Source organism: Anastrepha obliqua, chromosome 4, assembly GCF_027943255.1.
Source record: "Anastrepha obliqua isolate idAnaObli1 chromosome 4, idAnaObli1_1.0, whole genome shotgun sequence".
NCBI lineage: Eukaryota > Metazoa > Arthropoda > Insecta > Diptera > Tephritidae > Anastrepha > Anastrepha obliqua.
The window spans coordinates 125215747-125234916 of record NC_072895.1 but is presented as its reverse complement, the minus strand read 5'-3'; the positions used below and the strand labels follow the sequence as shown (position 1 = coordinate 125234916).

General features: G+C 35.5%; 1 protein-coding gene across 14 annotated transcripts in view; it reads left to right on the top strand.

The window, feature by feature from the left end:
• LOC129246400 (EH domain-binding protein 1) overlaps window positions 1–17703 on the top strand; it is an 88078-nt gene extending 70375 nt beyond the window's left edge. For 11 of the 14 annotated variants that reach the window (XM_054885195.1, XM_054885193.1, XM_054885202.1 and 8 more), the window contains exons 4-14: window positions 8377–8558; window positions 9099–9298; window positions 10454–11492; window positions 11584–11786; window positions 11924–12393; window positions 12794–12889; window positions 13056–13484; window positions 13547–14366; window positions 15399–15495; window positions 15598–15786; window positions 15917–17703. In XM_054885195.1, coding sequence (XP_054741170.1) covers window positions 8377–8558; window positions 9099–9298; window positions 10454–11492; window positions 11584–11786; window positions 11924–12393; window positions 12794–12889; window positions 13056–13484; window positions 13547–14366; window positions 15399–15495; window positions 15598–15786; window positions 15917–15998 — 3807 coding nt within the window. In that variant the 3' untranslated portion in view covers window positions 15999–17703. The remainder of the gene's footprint in view (window positions 1–8376; window positions 8559–9098; window positions 9299–10453; window positions 11493–11583; window positions 11787–11923; window positions 12394–12793; window positions 12890–13055; window positions 13485–13546; window positions 14367–15398; window positions 15496–15597; window positions 15787–15916) is intronic. The other 3 variants (XM_054885204.1, XM_054885206.1, XM_054885205.1) reach the window with 3 other exon arrangements.
• Window positions 17704–19170: the final 1467 nt, after the last annotated feature.

Below are 19170 nucleotides of genomic sequence, written 5' to 3'. Positions count from 1 at the left end.
ATGTTCAGTCACCAAACAACTGTATTTCACCGGGACTAAGTTTAACGAACGGCATTATTAAATGAATCTAACTGCATTAAATAGTGTTATAATTTCATATGTAATACGGACTTAACTTGTAACAGAACTTATGGCAGGTCTAAGTACAGCCACTATGTACTATTTTTTGCCCTACAAGTATGTGAGAAAGTCCTTGTCGTATATTTACTTATATTACAGATAGTTGCTTATTGTAGTATATACATATTATATAATATTCCCTGCGTAAAAATTTGCACCGCAAACAACTTTATATATGTCAAGGAGATTGTTTTGTATTACGAGGATATTACTGTTCCACCGAGGCAGGTCATTTGTTGCTGCTGCTTTGTTATCTGCACTCAATTTACTAAGAGCTTAATGGAAACAATAATTTATGACACAACACTCCTTGCTGACCGAAGGTGATTCCTGTGTGTATGTGTGTCTCTGCGGCACTGTGGTTTAGTAAAAGCCAACTCTTCAGAGGCTCGAACTATCTATTAGGACAATGACGGCTATTTGCAAAAAAAAAGTTATGCAGAATAACCGAATTCCTTGAATTTAAATTAATAATAGCGTGGTTCATCTAATCAATATTTTTATGTTGTCTCCAACACCACGACCACCAGTGTATGTATAATATATATGTACATATGTTTCAATCAAGGATATTTCATCCTTATTAAATATTAAATTACGTAAAGTTTGGTAAACACAATAGGAGTAGGCCGCTGAAAGCAATACTGAGTTAATCTTTCCTATAAATGTTTTTAGAGTTGCAAGAATTTCTACCTGCATACATACATACATACATACGTGAAATTTGAAAACGCAATTTCATCAAAAATCCCATTTACTCTCATTTGCCGCTCAAGTCAAAACAAATGCTAATTTCTTTGATACACTTGACTTGCGCGAGAACAACGAACAATGACAATTAATAAAACTGAATGGAAGTGAATGAATAACACTGTGCTACAAAAAAAACGAAATACACCTGACAAATTACACACTGTAGGTTGTTTATATGGTCGAATAATGCATAAATATATTTTTGTTATATTTTTTGTACCCTCCAATTTTTATTTATTTATAAAAAACCGTTTTTTCAGACTTTGCGCGGTAATCTACGGATATCTCAGTCATTTTTTCACCGATTTTCAATATTTTATATGTTTTGAAAATGATATTGTCAGACGTCAGACCTTTCAAATGATGTACCAAGTAATTATTCAAACTAGTTAGTTGTGATTTTTATTTGATTAAACCTGGAGAAAGTGCTTTTTTTATCATTTTTTTAATTTTAACAATTTTTTATTGCATAATTTTACAACAAAATTAAAGATGTTTGTTAATATTCTTTGAGTGCATTTATTAACGAAGAAATTAATGTATTACTTTCAATAATCGGATAAAAATTGCGTAAACTACACTAGTTTTCCGTAAATAGAAAAAAATGCCTTGAATATCTATCCATTTGTGGAACCATAGTTTTTGTCTTTAATGATTATTTACTTGGAAAAATCACTGCATTCTTTATGTATTGACAATAAATGTTTGACAATGACAATTTATCATAAATTACAAATGAAAGGTTTACGTGTTTCTACATAATTTTGCGACATAAATTTCGCGCGATTTCCTCCTCCCTCGCAGTAATTTTACCTCTCTCTAATTCGGTAAGTTTTGAACCGCGTGGCATATTGATATTTATTTACTTAAAAACGATTTAAATTAAAAGTTGTACTCAGCGAACACATTAATGCACTTTAAAGCTTCAATTCCTAATGCGTTCTATAGTTATGAAACGGCAAAAGTAGTAACGAATTACTCTGACTCGTGCTCAAAGTAACGGTACAAACAAACACAAAAACACCACGAGGAAAAGTTGTTGTTTATTGATACTAAGAAGAATAATGGTATTATTCCATATATTCATTTATTTTTACAGAGTACCTACATATTAACACACTTTTATTAGGTCGGGTTGTATGTATATATGTAACGGAATCTTTGAGCTTAATTTTCACTGACTTCTAAAAATCTGATTGACTTGAAATTTTGCATACCTATCAAGGAACGATGACAATGCAATAATTTGATAAAAGTTTTCCATTATCCTTATTAGGATTGCCAGGATTAATATTTTATTTTTTTTTTACTGTGGGCAAAAAGTAATGTGAATTTGGTTGTAAAATGAAAAATCTTTATTTATTCTTGTAAATTAGTTTTTCAGACTCCCTCTACGAAATAAGTTCTTCATCCCGATTACTTCTTTATCACGGCCGATAACTGCATAGCTTTAGACTCACAATTGATAAGAAAGGAATTAAATATAACACGAATATATCGAATCATTTATTCACTGACTGCAATGATAACGATAATTTTCATTCATAATAAAAAAACATAGTTTAAAGAAACTAAAAAATACGCGTTTTTGCTAATCGAACTAAAAAGTAGAAAATAAATTTTAATAACAAAGAGGCCTATAATGAAGCAATAGCAAATCGAACGATCAGTCACAGTCAACTACCTCAGAACAAAATTATAACAAAAATTAAGATACAAATAGAATAATTAACACACTTTTATTAGCTCGGGTTGTATGTATGTAACGGAATCTTTGAGCTTAATTTTCACTGGCTTCTAAAAATCTGATCGACTCGGAACACACAACATAGATGACTAGATGGGAAACTCTTTTTCTCGTGAAAGCGCTGAAAAATGTGCATTTTTTATAACATTTGCCAATATTGCCACACCGGTAGAAACATGAATTGGGTATTTTTTTAAACAAAAATTGGGAATTTTTAGTTTCCACACCACCATTGAGGCTAGTATTTAGTGTGCGGTTGTGTAATAGTAAACACCTACATATACTAAAAATAAAAAATAGTTAAAAAAAACTAAAAAACACGCTTTTTTGCTAATCGAACTAAAAAGTAGAAAATAAAAAATAGTTTAAAAAAACTAAAAAACACGCTTTTATTGCTAATCGAACTAAGAAGTAGAAAATAAATTTTAATGACAAAGGGACCTATAATGAAGTAATAGCAAATCGAACGATCAGTCATAGTCAACTACCTCAGAACAGAATTATAACAAAAATTAAGATACAAATAGAGTAATTCAAATTAGAGTTAAAAGCGTGGGATGCTTGATATAGTAAATATAATATTACAATCATTCTATTGGCAACTACCTATGTACAGAAGGTTATGAAAGTGAAGCAAAATGCATCCCACGCTTTTAACTCTAATTTGAATTACTCTATTTGTATCTTAATTGTTGTTATAATTCTGTTCTGAGGTAGTTGACTATGACTGATCGTTCGATTTGCTATTACTTCATTATAGGTCCCTTTGTCATTAAAATTTATTTTCTACTTTTTAGTTCGATTAGCAATAAAAGCGTGTTTTTTAGTTTTTTTAAACTATTTTTTTTTTTTGGAGTAAAGATTAAATATTCATGTTATGTGTCCTATAGTTATGAAACGCACCTTAGTCTGAAACAGCTATAATATTAGACCAGTCTTTGGTTGGCAGTGCCTTTTTATCTCCTTCTTCCAAAATCGCGTTTTTCTCAAGTGTGTTTTTTTGTTAAAATTGTTTATAAGTTAGTTAAAGATGTCTGACAAACGCAATAATTTCTGCTACGTTTTCGGTTTATTTGTTGATAAACAACATCGCCGTGAATTAAAAACAAATACTATCGTGGTTGAAGCATATAATCTTCACTTTGAGCGCAATTATAGTGAAAGTCGCTGGTATGAACCAGAATATATATGTTCCAAGTGCTCCATATCAGTAAAAAAGTGGAAATCTAGTCAGTGTTTTCAAGATCGTTTGCCATTTTCGAGCCCAATGGTTTGGCATCATCAAGTCATTCACAGACCAGGAGACTGCTACTTTTGCCAAACCAACCTCCAAGGTCAGCGCTTCAAAACACGTAACAGTATAAAGTATCCCGAAGTGCTAACTGCTACGAAACCATCTTTAAGAGAAAATGAAAACAAGCTAACTGAAGTAAAAAAAGTAGATGATTCAAGAAGCGGTGATAACAGTTCATCTAATAGTTCACATAGTGATGAACCTTTTATCACAGCTGCGTTAGAATCAAAAGAGCGGCATTTTGTTTCGAATTCAGATATGAACGATTTAGTACGTGATCTAGAACTCTCATACAGACATGCTGAGGTTTTGGCATCACGATTAAAACAATGGAATCTTGTAGAAAATGATTTCTATTTTTCTATTTCTATTAACGAAAAACTAGTGTAGTTTACGCAATTTTTGTCCGATTATTGAAAGTAATACATTAATTTCTTCGTTAATAAATGCACTTAAAGAATATTAACAAACATCTTTAATTTTGTTGTAAAATTATGCAATAAAAAATTGTTAAAATTAAAAAAATGATAAAAAAGCACTTTCTCCAGGTTTAATCAAATAAAAATCACAACTAACTAGTTTGAATAATTACTTGTTGTACATCATTTGAAAGGTCTGACGTCTGACAATATCATTTTCAAAACATATAAAATATTGAAAATCGGTGAAAAAATGACTGAGATATCCGTAGATTACCGCGCAAAGTCTGAAAAAACGTTTTTTTATAAATAAATAAAAATTGGAGGGTACAAAAATATGACAAAAATATTTTTATGCATTATTCGACAATATAAACAACCTACAGTTTGTAATTTATCAGGTGTATTTTCAGTGTTGCACCGTGTAATTAATTATTTACATTCAATAAAGTTCAGCTTTCGTGAGGGCCACAATACTTTTCACTGTTTCCCCCCTTTTTCATTTTTTTGATTGTTCGTTAGATTTGACGCTCTCTTCAAATGCGGCCTAATGAGTAGTCGTTATGTTTACTGCACTTAAAATGCTTCAATTACGCCTTTCAACGTGGACTCATATCAAGGACATTTCGATCGCATGTTGGCCTAGTCCCTGCACCTGCATTATAACTAAATGCCACCTGTAATTGAAATAGCTGTTTTCGTCAAAATACATAGCAAAGGCGTCACCCAGTTGGGTTGTTTGTTGTTTGTATTATTGTTTGTTGTTGGACCCTTTCTGTTTAAGGCCTTCCGCTCCTATTGACCTTTTCAATGACTGAAAGAGCAGTTTGTTCATTTACTTGTTTTTTTGTTTTGTTGTTTCATTTGTAACATGAGGTTAGTCCTCATTGCCACTCAGTAGTTGATTGTGCTTTTTTTTATTTTTTTTGTAAGGATGTCAACACGACGTTAGCTTTCACCGCTCTGCTGGCGCTTGTGTGGCATTTCTAATATTTCAAGGTTGATTTTTATTGATTGTTACTTATAGTTCTACATCCATACGCATACACTTGTTTGCATGTATGTACATATGTATGAACGTACCTCTCGTACCGTATTCATACCGATATACGAGTACTTGTAGTTTTACTTTGCAAACGCTTGTCGTTTACTAAATTTTGCTGAAAAGTTCATAAATTTGTTGTGCTGTATATGGCGATTCCTCGTTAAAATTGGTCTTGAACTAGGACATGCGATCGATAGTTTACAGCCGTGTTGAAATGTGATAAATTCATAGTCAGCACCTGCTGTTGCTGAATCTGAAACAATCTCGACTAATATTTATTACAAGGAAAGCAAAGTAAGTGCGGGAAGTTAAAATAACTATTCATGCTGCTGTGATGAAATTGAAAGATATATGCATATTACGTTCTTCAACTATAAAGTAATCTCCCTTTCGACATGAAAGTGTGAATTCGAATAGGTAAAGGTCTTTTTGTTTACTGAATAGCCGGTAGTCACGCGCAGCTAATTCAGGTGAAAGCGGATGTTTTAGAACTGCATATTTATTTATTTGTATATCAAACAAAGTAGTGCGAGATAGAGCATTCTCATGGTGCAAAGAGCAAGAGTTATCTCGCCGCAAATTTTGACTTTTTTGCTAATAAAGGTTTTCACGCAACCGACGCATTAATAGATATGGAAGAGAGCTATGCACCTGGATCTTAAGTTCTATTGTGCCCATAATCTATGCACAATATTCAGATAATTCTTGTACGAGTATATTGCCAGTATTATACAAACAATTTTTTTCACTATATCGAGTGTTTTCGTAATAGGTATTTGCTCACCAACAGTCAGAATAATCGGTCAAGTCGCTAAACAAATTTTTTTTTTTTTTTTTTTTTATTTATTTATTTATTTATTTATTTATTGTCTTTGAATGGATACATTCTTACAGACTATATTAAGCTAATGTACAATAGTTTAGTAGTATACTATGAAAAGAACGATTTAAGATGATTGACTAAGATGCCATACGGCCATGTAAAATCAGCACCAGAAGAATTGAAAAACATATTTAAATCTGCACATGTCCTAGGAATCGGAGCATTCACCCCATAGTTGGTTCTCGAGAAGCCAATTTTAAAGGTTTCATACTGTCGGAGCCTCATATTGGGTATATTAAATTGAATTTTACTTAAAAGGGAAGGACAATCAATAGATCCAGAAATGATACGGATAATAAATGAGCACGATAGAATAGATCGTCTGCTATCAAGTGGTTTTAAGTCAATTAATAAACATCGAGAGCGGTACGATGGTATAAACTCTTTTATTATTTTTAATATTCCACATATTTCAAATTCATCCAAAATTCGTGGCGAACTTTTCATCTGCCACGTTTAAAAGTCACGTACACACTCATGTTTACATTTCAATAAAATTAATTTAAATAATGAAACGAGGCACTTTTATTGCGTAGCCTAAGGCGTTGTAACGCAGCTCGCAGCTAAGGTGGCGGTCAACGACTATGTGGCGTCGTCACGGCACTGTGGCATTCCTTGGTGTCTTGACGCGAATCAGACATTGCCTTAGTTTCGGAGAAAATTGGTTGAAAAGAAAGTTGTATGTAAATGAAAGGAATGTGTATGAATATTTTAGAATTAAATTTAAAATTCTGTATATAATTAGAAATTAGTTAACAATAAAAATTTGCAAATTTGTTTAACTGACTCGCCACTGCTAGCGATTGTATGCATAATAATTGAATCTACAGATATATAGGGTTTTTCAGTAAGAGCGCTTCAACTTTTGAACTTTTTTGAATAAAACACAAACGGTTTGACCTTTTTAACTAATTTTTTTTTTATTATCGAGTTTGAACATTTACATTTAAGTATGGAATTCGATTTCTTTTGCATGACCACCGCGTGTACGTTTTACGAAGTCCAATCGTTGAACCCAATTTTCGACCACTCTTTTGCATAAATGAGCCGAAATTCCAGCAATTTCGCGTTCAATATTGGCTCTGAACTGACAAATCGTCGCCGGCTTGTTACTGTAGACCAATGACTTCACATTACCTCAAAACGGGACGGCTTTTAAAATAGCCGTAATGCTCTTAAAGTAGCAGCAACAGAACGATTATTTTCATAAAAAATTTGCACGATTTGCAATCGTTGCTCAAGTGTGTAGCGTTCCATGATGAAATGTATACAAATGAAGTTTACAAATGACAAGCGAAAAATAAAAAATATTGCGTCGTTCGCCCTCACTATCGGAAAAAAGTTGCAGCGCACCTATTGAATAACCCTATATATAAGAAATATTAGAAGCAATACAAATTCTAGTATGAAAATGTCCAATTGTTGAAGGGACTTAGACGTTGCATATTTGTCGGGGTGTGTGTTTGTTTTCTTTCTTTCTTTAAATTTAAATAAGGAACAACTTTTTCTATCATTGGATATTTTATGCATGGAGATTCGAACCGTGCACTTCCGAATGGTTGTCAATCGCCGACACATTCAGCTGCTGCATTCGCCTCAGTTAGGTTCCCTTGCTAAGTTTTAATCCAGTGCCAGTTTTCGAACTGATTTTCAACTTTTTTACGAATTAAATTAGGTTTAAAACTCTTTCTAAAACTGAAAACCTGATACAGAATTTGCAAAAATTCTTGCTTACCAAGATTGGGTTTTTGCTTTCAAGCTTCCATTAGATTTGTATGTTAAATTATATCGCATTTGAGTTTTTAGACTTCAAATACTTTTTCACCATAATTTATTGTAGCGCGCGACACTGTGTCAGCTCTTTGAGCAGTCAATATTGACAACATGTGAATTGCTATGAATTTGTGATATGATCACGTTGCACGCAAATTTTCGGTGTTATTGTGAATTAAAACTCGGGCACGTGCCAAAGCACGAACAACAAACTACCCATTTGCCTCATCCCATCTGGTTCTCCTTCAAAGACCTCGAAAAAAAAATCTTTATATAATTATTATATATACGTGTATTTTTTTTTATATTATCACTAATACGCGCTAAATTGCTTTTTTATAGATTACACCGCTCGGCAAGAAGCGTGTTCTAGCCTCGGCGAGCATAAATATGCGAAAATACGCTAGTATAGAGTCGACACAGCAAAGCTTCACGCTCAGCCTAAAGCCAACCTCGCGGAAGATTACTGCTGCAGAATTAGAATTGACAATCAGCTGTGTGTTCCTGCGCGAGGGCAAAGCAACGTGAGTATGCCAACCATATGTATGGGAGTGTGTGTGTGTCAGTAACATCTGTGGATGCTGCAAATGCGAAAATAAGATTTATTTGGAAACACACTAAACTCAAAAGCCCGTAATAAAGGGTGGTTAAATTTCAAGGGCCGATGTTGAATGTGAACCATACCTAAACGTCAACGACACCGTTGGACTTCTTTCTTTGGGGTTATTTGAAAGAAAAGGTATACGTCGATAAGCGAGCAACTATTCAAGAGCTAAAGGGTGAGATAATTCTGCACACTAACGGCATAGAATCTTAATTATGCGTCATCGAAAATTTGGAACATCGGATGGAGGTATGCCGCCGAGGCCGCGGCGGCCATTTGGCCGATATTTTGTTCCATACGTAATTGAGCCATACCAATATTATCATAATAAAGAGAAATGACAATAATTTCTTAAAAAATTGTATTTTATTCAAAATCAACACCGGCCTTTGAAACTTAACCACCCTTTATAAAGCTATAGAATTTTGTATGTTAATCTTCTCTCATTTTTCAATCGCAGCGATGAAGATATGCAAAGCGTCGTTTCTTTGATGTCTGTCAACAATAACTGCGATGTTGCTCCTCTGGACGACTTAGAGGATATACCCGATTTGGAGAGTTCGGGTGATATTTCGGATCATTTATTTGATTTCACACAACAGTTGGAGCAGATGACGACTAGCTTAAACGGTTGTATGGACCTGCCAACGCCATTGAGTGGTGCGTACCGAATTTTCATAGTTCTCTAGTACTTATAATTCTTTTGTCGGTTTTGGTTTTATGTTTGTCCTGTAACTGTCATAGTTAATATTTAGTATTTAGTTTAGGTATTGGAGTTTTGGACACTTTGTATACAAGTATTAGTAGTCCCTTCCGTAGTACTGGAAAATACTCTCAACGAGAGTAGGATGGAATGGTGCATACATGCATATGTACGTGTGCTGGCGAACAACTCAGAAAAAGCAATATAAGCTTAGCGTATATTAAGGAGTTGTTTTAAATTCGGTCCATTCAGAATTAGATAACACGTAGTTACAGCTGCATTTATAAGAATTTTTTTAATTTATAGAATAAAAAAATGTATAGAATTGACAATTTGGTAAAAGTAGATATTTGCTTTATTGTTTTCCTAATTCCCATGGAGGAGAGGCAGATATGTATATTAGATTCTTAAAACAATTTAGTTTTGTAGCTTTGTGAGCTCTGACATCCACGTTTTTTTTTTTTGCAAATTGCGATACAAAATCTTAACTTTCTAAAGACAATGATTTTAAACATTTGGAGACTGAGACTTAAAAAAAAAAACTTGAAGAGATGTTTTTTTACAGAGGGTAAATTTAGACCGTAGCCATTTTCAACAGGTAATTTTCAGTTTTCAATTGAAAACAAAAATTCCTCATCATTATCAAAATTAATTCAATGCTTGCTGTTATTGGAAAAATGGCGAATATACAAGCAATTGTATAAATAAACAACCACTGAAAGAGCTGAAAATTTCCCTAAAAACAGTAATTTGTATGTCTTCGAAATTAATTGTGTCTACATTTTTTCTCACCCGTTTCTCTTTCTCTCTTGTCTCTCAAACTTATTGTAACCGTCTGTTAAATTAAATCTTCTCACAACAAATCGTTTAATATATTTATCGCTTTTTATAACTGTTCAATAATCAATTAAACTCTCTTACTGTAAATGTTTGTGTTCTCTATTTGTTTTTGATGTTTTATTTTCTGTTTTATGCATTATTGCTGTCATACCAACAACAAAACTGACACTTACTTCAACATACCCCATCCCCACAAACCTAAATACATGCAAAACATTCACCACCTAATGTGATAACCGTTTGTATATGCTCGTATATATGTGTATGCGTAGTTCCTTCCTTGTCCGAAGATCCAACTCCATTGGCCGAACATAATCGTTTGAATTTTGAATTCGAATCAGAGAAACAATTTGGCTTCGACGCGAGTGAAGAGCTGCTCAAAACGCCCAGCGCCAGCGCCGTACAAGCTGAAATGCAGCAGGAGCAGCAGTCCGAGAAGGAAAGTGCTGACGCTGACAAAAAGTTGAATTATCAAGTTCCTGCGCTGACTCCTGCCAAATTGGAAGAAGCCAGTGTCAGTGTCAGTGCCAGTGTCCCGACGTCAGTGAAGACCAAAATTCTTACATCCACTCCAATCGCCGCTGCCACTACCAAGACGACTGAACGCAAGTCGAACCAAGTTAATGAAACTGGGGCACGTCGAGCAATCAACTTTCAAGACACCAAAAGCAGCAGTGCTAGCAAAAGCGGGGAGTCAGCACAGCAAAATGGCGAAATCGGCAAAGTGGTGGCCAACGCTGCTGTTGTTGCTAGCTGTGGTGATGGAGAAAAAGCAGGAGAAACCAAACCTGACCAAAAACCAACAAAAATCAGCAACAACAAATCTATAACACTCAGCTCTTTGCTGTCCATGGCGCCTCTTGTTGCAGCAACAGCAACTGCTCCAAATAAGGCTGCTGAGAGCGAGGAGTTGAAGAGCAAATCGACGAACGCTAGCAGCGTAGCGCCACCTAAACCGGCGCGGAACGATACGAAACGCGCCGAACTACAGCCGCTTAATTTGAAGAAGAGTTATGAACATGACAACAACAGCAATACTAATAATAGCAATAACACGTCCAAGAGCTTCAACAACACAAACAACAACAATTTGAGTAGCATTAACAGCAACAATAGTCTACAGGTGAACGGTACTGCTAAGCCGGTGGAAAAGATTGTGTTGAAAGAGAATACACCAGGTCAGGACTTGCTGGAATGGTGTAAAGATGTGGCGAAAGACTACCCTAATGTGAAGGTGACCAATCTAACGACCAGCTGGCGCAACGGCATGGCATTTTGTGCGATCATTCATCACTTTGAACCCGATCTGATGTGAGTAAACGAATTCCAATTAAATAATTCGACGGCCTTTTGATCTGTTATTCGTTTTAATTTTGCTTTGCACTTCCTGCTTTCCTTTCAGTGACATGTCAAAACTCTCCGCCCACGATGTGGTGGGCAATTGTCGCACAGCCTTCGATGCCGCCGAATCGCTGGGCATCCCGCGCGTCATTGAGCCGCGTGACATGAGTTTACTGGCAGTGCCCGACAAATTGGCTGTCATGACGTATCTCCATCAGTTGCGTGCGCATTTCACAGGCAAGCAATTGCAAATTGAGCAAATTGGTAAGCGAAACGAAGCGCAATATTTCAATTTACACTTTTCAAAATATCAAAGCAAGCCAATAAAACTATTTTCATACTTGTCTGTATATTTTTTTTAATGAAATGAATTTCTCGTTTGACTTCTGTCGCGTACGCAGGGCCCACATCCGACGAGTCGAGTTATGTGATTGGCAATTACAAGTCGGACAACCTTTCGCAGAATCTACTCAATTTAAGCCATTTGAAGGCGCAGTTGTTACACCAAAATTCGCTAGATGACGAAATCTTCGGTATTGAGGCGAAAAACAATTCAACGCCCGCACAGCCTTCGCCTACAGCGAAAAAGGATGTGAAGAATTTAATACTCTCTGGGTCGAAGAATATTTTGGGTAAAGTGCTTTCGCCTACGAAGGACAAGAACTCGATAAATGCAACACATCATGGTCACATGGGTAACCAGTCGCCGCATATCGACGATAAGGAGAACACAAATAGCGGCGATGGCAGTGGCGAAACTGGTGTTGGTGCTTCAACAGATGAGTCGAATAACAAATCGAATTTGGTGCAATCGGAGAAGCAACAGGTGGCGCCCAATTCCCCCACAGTGCTGGATCCAAATGCGGCGAATGTGAGTATTGCGCACATAACGATTTGTCATAAAGTTTATTGCTGAGCTGAGGTTTTAATATTAATTTTAACATCCTTAATTATAATTAATTACATTTTCTACAGTTTTTAGCTGAGAATTATTAGTTTATTTATTTTCGCAGAAATTTTGTATATTGTAATTTGTTCTTTTTCAATGCTTCGTTCTAGTTCGAGTTATTTGTAGTTAAGTTCTTATATTTACTTTAAATCAATTTCGCTTTGTCTGAGCAAATTTTTGATTTTTATGCTTTGATTTTGGCTTTCGTTTTCGGCTTATCGTTTTCGGTTCAATATTCATCTACCTGCCCATTCATCGAATCAACAAAAAAAAAAAATTAAAATTAAAAAAAAAAAAAAATTTAAAAATTAAAACACCACAGCGCATTTTGTCCCGTCACAAGGAAATGAGCGAAAAAGCTAAGCTGATGTTTGAAAAACTGAAAATTTCCAATGGCGTTGAGCGCAACGAGAACGACGTAAGTAAACATGAAGAGCAGCGTCACGACATCGCCGATTGTTTCAATCAGCTTGATTGCGATTGATGTTGCCGTTTTTGATTGCCTTGTTTTATATTTGAATTTTAACCGTTTGCTACCAATTGTTTATTTTACTATTCTAAAAATCTTCATCTTCCTCTTTCAGGAAGAACGCCAGCAGCGTTTGCGTGAGCAAGCGCGACGCATTATTCTTGAGACTCGTACAAAATCAGTTAATGGTGGTAGCGGTGGGACCAACTTGGATAGTCCGACAACACCCACAAAACTGAAGCGCATGAATTTCTCACCGGAACGTACCATTTCGCCCATCCACAACGGTATTGAGGACTATGGTGTACCGACTGTAGGCAGCAATTCACCGACAAAGATGCCAATGTCGCCTTCGAAGAAGATCACACCGCCGCGTGATGTAGATGCGATATCGACAACAACAAATAGTAATAATAAAATGATGAGTCCTAGTCATAGATTAAGCGAACGCTTCAGTAATGGCACAAGTAAAAGTGGCGGCAATAGTCCGCTGCAGTCATTCAATGCCGTCATGGAGCGCATATCACCAAAGAATGATAAGAAGGTAAATGGTAGAATTTGTTCTTAAAATCTCTCATAGTTTAAACATTATATCCTCCTTTATAGGGCGACAAACTCTCCTACATCGAATCGGAATTGGAGGCGCTCGAACGTGAACAGGAGGCCATCGATCAGAAGGCGAGCAGTCTGGAGAAGAAACTGCGTGCCGTCATGGGCGGCAATCCAAGTAATAATCGTTCACAGCATAACCCTTTTCTTAAATTGATACGCAATAGTATTGGTGGTGGTGATAGTATACGTATTAAATTGCTCGACATGGATAGCGATGGTCAGTTTTCATTGTCGCCTTCGGGCGAAGATACCTCTCCGTGCACATCATCGGGCTCCGTGACGCCTTCATCGTTGTCCAGCGATGAGGAGGCGGCTGACGATGTGCAAACGGCGTTGATGACGGATGTTGCTATTGACAAGGGTGTAGTTCGCCGCCGGCGTCGGCGACGACGCCAACATCATCGCCAACCGGCGCATGCGGCAGAAAACGCCAGTCAACAGCAACAGCTCCCGCCGCCGCACAACCGTCCACGCTCGCAATCGTGTATTGTCGATACGAATGAGAATCATAGAAATCATGCGCATCAACAACAACAGCACTATAGGTTTATAAGTAGCCGAAATTTCACAAACGCTTTTGCTCCGTTCAATTTTATGTTCTCCTCCTCCAATACAAACACAACAACCACAGCTTCCTCAAACCATTCCTCCTGTGATAATCTGCCAAAGGTGCACGTGCAAATGCCATGTAATGTTGAGAGCGAAGTTGACGATGCGATGCGGCGAATTCGATGCCGAACCGAGGAACCGCCCGGAAGCCGAAGACGATCGCGAAGTCGATGCCAGTTCCATTGTCGCGATGGTGGCGGTGGGGGTAAACATTTGTTTTGCATTAAGCCAATCCTAACGCCTGTAGTTAAAATTACTTAAACTTTGTATAACTACCATCTAATTACTAGCAACAAAATTACGGCAAAACAACAACAACAAAAACATGAAACAAGAACCGCACGCAAACGCATGCGCGCAATGCTTACTCGCTTACAGCAAATAGTCTGGCACAATGCAAGCGCCGCTCTCTATTCGACTTTTTTTTTTTTTGGTTGGCTGCGGCTTGACGCAGCGGATAATGTGTTGCCGTTTCGCCCTTTGGAATCTCACCGATCACCGCTCATAGTTCATTGCTTAAAACGCTTAGCTTGAACGCTTAGAATCGCGCGTTTGTCGCAATTCGTATGCTGTAAAAAACAGCTTTACTTATTTTGGTCGCTATTGCGCTGGCACAGAAACCCGCAATTCCTTTTGTATCATACATTTTCGCATTCATCGCTGAGTTCTAATGCTAAAACGCCGCTGTTACTCTAACATTCTAATCGCAATCCATATTAAAAACCAGTTTATAACTTGTAAAAGTAGAAATATTATTGTATTATCCGTAGCAGTGTTTGTTCGTCTGACATGAAAAGCATCATAATACGCGCAACTTGTGTGTAAACAAAAGGAGAAACAATAAATACAATAAAAAATCTTAACAATTAGCTAAGCAAATTAGATTTGAAATATTGCACACCAGTCGCGCGCAGCACAAATACAAAAAATCCTAACACATCAATTTTATTGGTAAATCTCTCTCACCACATACTAAATTCACCTCTTCGATTCAGTTCTTTTAATACAACAATTGCTAAAATTAAATTTAACAGAATGTGAATATATTTTACTGAACCCAATTCGTACTTTTATTTGGTAATTTTTACTCATATTCAGTTGAGTATTACTTTTATAAATTTACATAATTTCGTTGTATTTTTGTAGAAATGTTGATGAACATCCTCACCATTTAAATATTTATTTGCTATTATAAACGGATTTAATATCATATACAATTTTTTTTTCACTGCCATAGAAACCGACGAAACGGAAGAACAATTGTTGTCGCAATGGTTTACGCTCGTCAACAAGAAGAACGCCCTACTGCGGCGACAAATGCAGCTCAACATACTGTAAGTGTTGGGGGAAGATCAAAATAAAAATTCTGATCCTGCCTAACTTTTAGCAGCTGTATTCCATACCTATTTGCTACTTTGACTTCTTTCGCATTTCAGTGAGCAAGAGAGCGATTTGGAGCGCAAATACACGCTTTTAAATCAGGAGTTGCGCGCTGCACAGTCTGTTGAAGATTGGCGCAAAACGGAAGCACAACGTGAGAAAGAGCGACTGCTGCTGGAAGAGCTGGTGTCCATTGTGGACAAGCGTGATCAGTTGGTGCAACATTTACATAGTCAAGAAATTGCGTATGTAGACAAATAACAGAATGTTGTATATGCACTTACATATGTTTTATGCTAAGGTTATGCACTTCCTTTTGAAGCAATGAAACGCACGAGCAATTCTGTAATGAATTTTATTCTCCAATATTTTTAGTATCGAGGACGATCATGAGATTGCGCGTGAGTTGGAACAGGTGGACATCAGTGGTGACAAGGACAAATGCGTTTTGCAATAAAATTCCCAATGAGCTCATGGGCTGATGGGCAAACGGCTGAGAATTCAAACTTCTTTCTTCAGGGAGAAGGATTTTCCAGCGCAAAAACATTTGTTTGCATTCTCCAACGAAAAATGGCAAATCCAAAAATAATAACGATTATGAAAATGAATGAAATGGAACTGTGTGCACATAACAAAGCGTAGATGTAACATTGAATGAAAATTGTTCGGTAGTTAGTGTTCACGTTGTATTAATTTTCTACAGCAGCGACAGCCAAGCAAAGAACTGCTTTACACACACCAATTACTTATGAATTAATTACTTACATAGAGCATATGTATGTATGTGGTTGCTGAAAAATAAATAAACTAATTTCATTTTATAAGTAATTTAGCGTTATGAAAATGTTCGAAAAGACGAATAATAGAAAATTTAATACTAACTACAAATATTTGATTCCTAAGCTTTTTGGTTAACTACTAAAAATCTAAATCAGTGCTTATTTGCATGGACGACTATGTCAACTCTCATGCACAATACCAAACGAACGCCAGCGCTTGCAGGACATTTTCAACGATGACAATTGCGAAAGCCGAATTTGATCACTAATAATATGCGTGTAATAACATGAAAAACTAAAATGAATAGAGTTGCATAAATACTAAATTGAGTTTGTATTGATATTTAACTTTTATTCTTAATTTTTAGACGACAAAAATTAGACTTTCCGTTTTATTTATTCGACATCAAAATACTAAAACAAAATCCAAACCTGTTGCGTGTAACTCAAACACAAATTTGAAAAACAAACGTCCGTTAGTTTTGTAAGCAAAGTAAAAAGATAAAATACAGTAACAAAGTAAATGAAAATTAACAAAATAAATCTTATCTCTTAGATCCCTTTTTTGTACAGTTCTGGCTTAACAAGCTCGTTTTTGTGCCATTTTTTCGTTTAATCAACACATAAAACACTTAATAATTTAACGATACTCATTTTAATGCTTCTGCATCCTGCAATTTTTACAACAACAATTTTTTTTTAATAGCTTGGAATAAAAGAAACTGAATTAGGTTTCAAAAGCTTAGTTGAAACTCTTGTTTAAGTGGCAATCCGAATTGCTCTAATTGAGAGATGATTTTTTTTTCTTCTAACGTATCATTTTTAATTATTTTTAGTCGTACATTTAAGTTGTAATTAAATTTTTAAATAATGGAAGTTGTAATGACAGTTAGTTTATAATTTGACTAGTGTGATCCTAACTTTAAACTGTACCTACCTATTTATTATCAAATAAAAAAACTTGTAATAATATATAGAAATATGCATCTAGCTTTATAATTTCTATTTAAGTTAATTATTATTTTTATTGCATTAAAGTCTTTACCACAAGGAAATGGTGGCTAATCAGTTCTAATTTGATCTTTCTCCCTCCAAATATCTTCCTCTTTTTTTATTTAAGTTGAATTTTTTAATGCTCTCGTTTCCTATGGAACCAGAAAGTAGATATCGTGGCGTTTCAAATCTACTTAAAAACATAAATATATAATTTTAAATGAACTTTAAAAAATGATACTACGAGCAGAAAATGTATTACAATTAAGTCAGATATTTAATAAACAATACATAATAAATACATTAATACACACATGAATGATATAAATGTAAAATAATCAACAAAGAAATATATGTATATGAATAAATATGAATGAAATAAACACTGAATGCTGGAGTTTTATTTTTAGTGGATATGCGTTACATTTGCCGCGAGCAAAGGCATCAACGGGGCACATGAGATAAACAAATGCAAGTGCCACCTAAAGAAGACGAAAATAAATTAAAGAGTGGGTTCGAGCCGCTAAATAATTACTGCAATATTACAACCCTGTTACTTTACTGATGCTCTTTAGCTGATACTGTGCAGCAATACTGCAATGTTTATTTTTCGTCGAACGTGTTGCTTAAAAAATGGAAATTTTAACTTATTTGATAGCAGATGAGATGATGGAAAGGAGTCGTGATAATTTTTTAATAAACATGGACAAAAACAGGGGTGACTTTCTGTAATTCTCGTTTGCTCGACACATTAATTCGATATCGAATGCACGACGATCCCATTTTGATTCCCGTATTTCGATATTTGTACTATTGTTTTCAAATTTTCGGAAGTGTTTGAAAAGTGGTTTATAGTTGTCAAAAAGTGCATGAAAGGAATACAAATTAAAAGTAAATATGTACAATTGGAGTTATGTTTTAATTTTGGAAGATTTTAATGAAGAAAACTCTTCAATAAATAGAAGGAGAATACGCGATGCGTCAAATCCAATGGAATCGCCCGATTTATAGTAAGATTAATACAAATTTCATTAAGTAAATATCAAAGTATTTCTTTTTCACAGCTTCCAAACAAAATACCGACTGACCAAGGAGGTTTTTATGTACGTTCTTTGTGAATTAAACCTTAGAGAAGGACTTAGGAGTACATATATACCTCCAATTTTGAGGCTAGCTGCAACGCTGGAGATATTAGCAGGTGGCGGTTACCAGTGGCAAACTGGCGGCGCACACACAGCAGCAATGGGGCACAGTACTCTGTCGAAGATATTTCGCAGCAGATGGAAGAAACTCTATGCAACCAATGGATATCTTTCGAAAAAAACTTCCAGCCGTACAAAGAGTGGTTCCATGAAAAATATAACTTTCCGGGAAGTAAGTAGTGCAATATTAACGAAATTTAAATTTTTTACTATTTTCATTCATTGCAGTTGTTGGTGCCGTAGATGGTACTCGTTTAATGCTGTTGGGGCCTATTGAGAACGAACATATATACTTCAACAGGAAAGGAAAGCATAGTATAAACGCGATGATTATAAATATATACTTACACTAGCACTTAATCCTTTTTTCTTGGAGTTATCGTACTCTACGTTTTTTATTGCAGATATGTGACCATAAATTAAGAATAAAAGCTATATGCCCACAGTACGGAGGGGCTGCGCACGATTCCTTTGTTTGGAAAGCCTCAAATGAGAGGAAGGTAATGGAGCGGCGCTATAATAATGGAGATACAAGTTCGTGGCTATTAGGTGAATAATTAAATAGGAAAAAATTAAGTGACGGGAATAAATATGTATATTTTTAGGGGATTCTGGATACCCTCTTGAGCCATGGCTTATGATCCCGTATCGATTA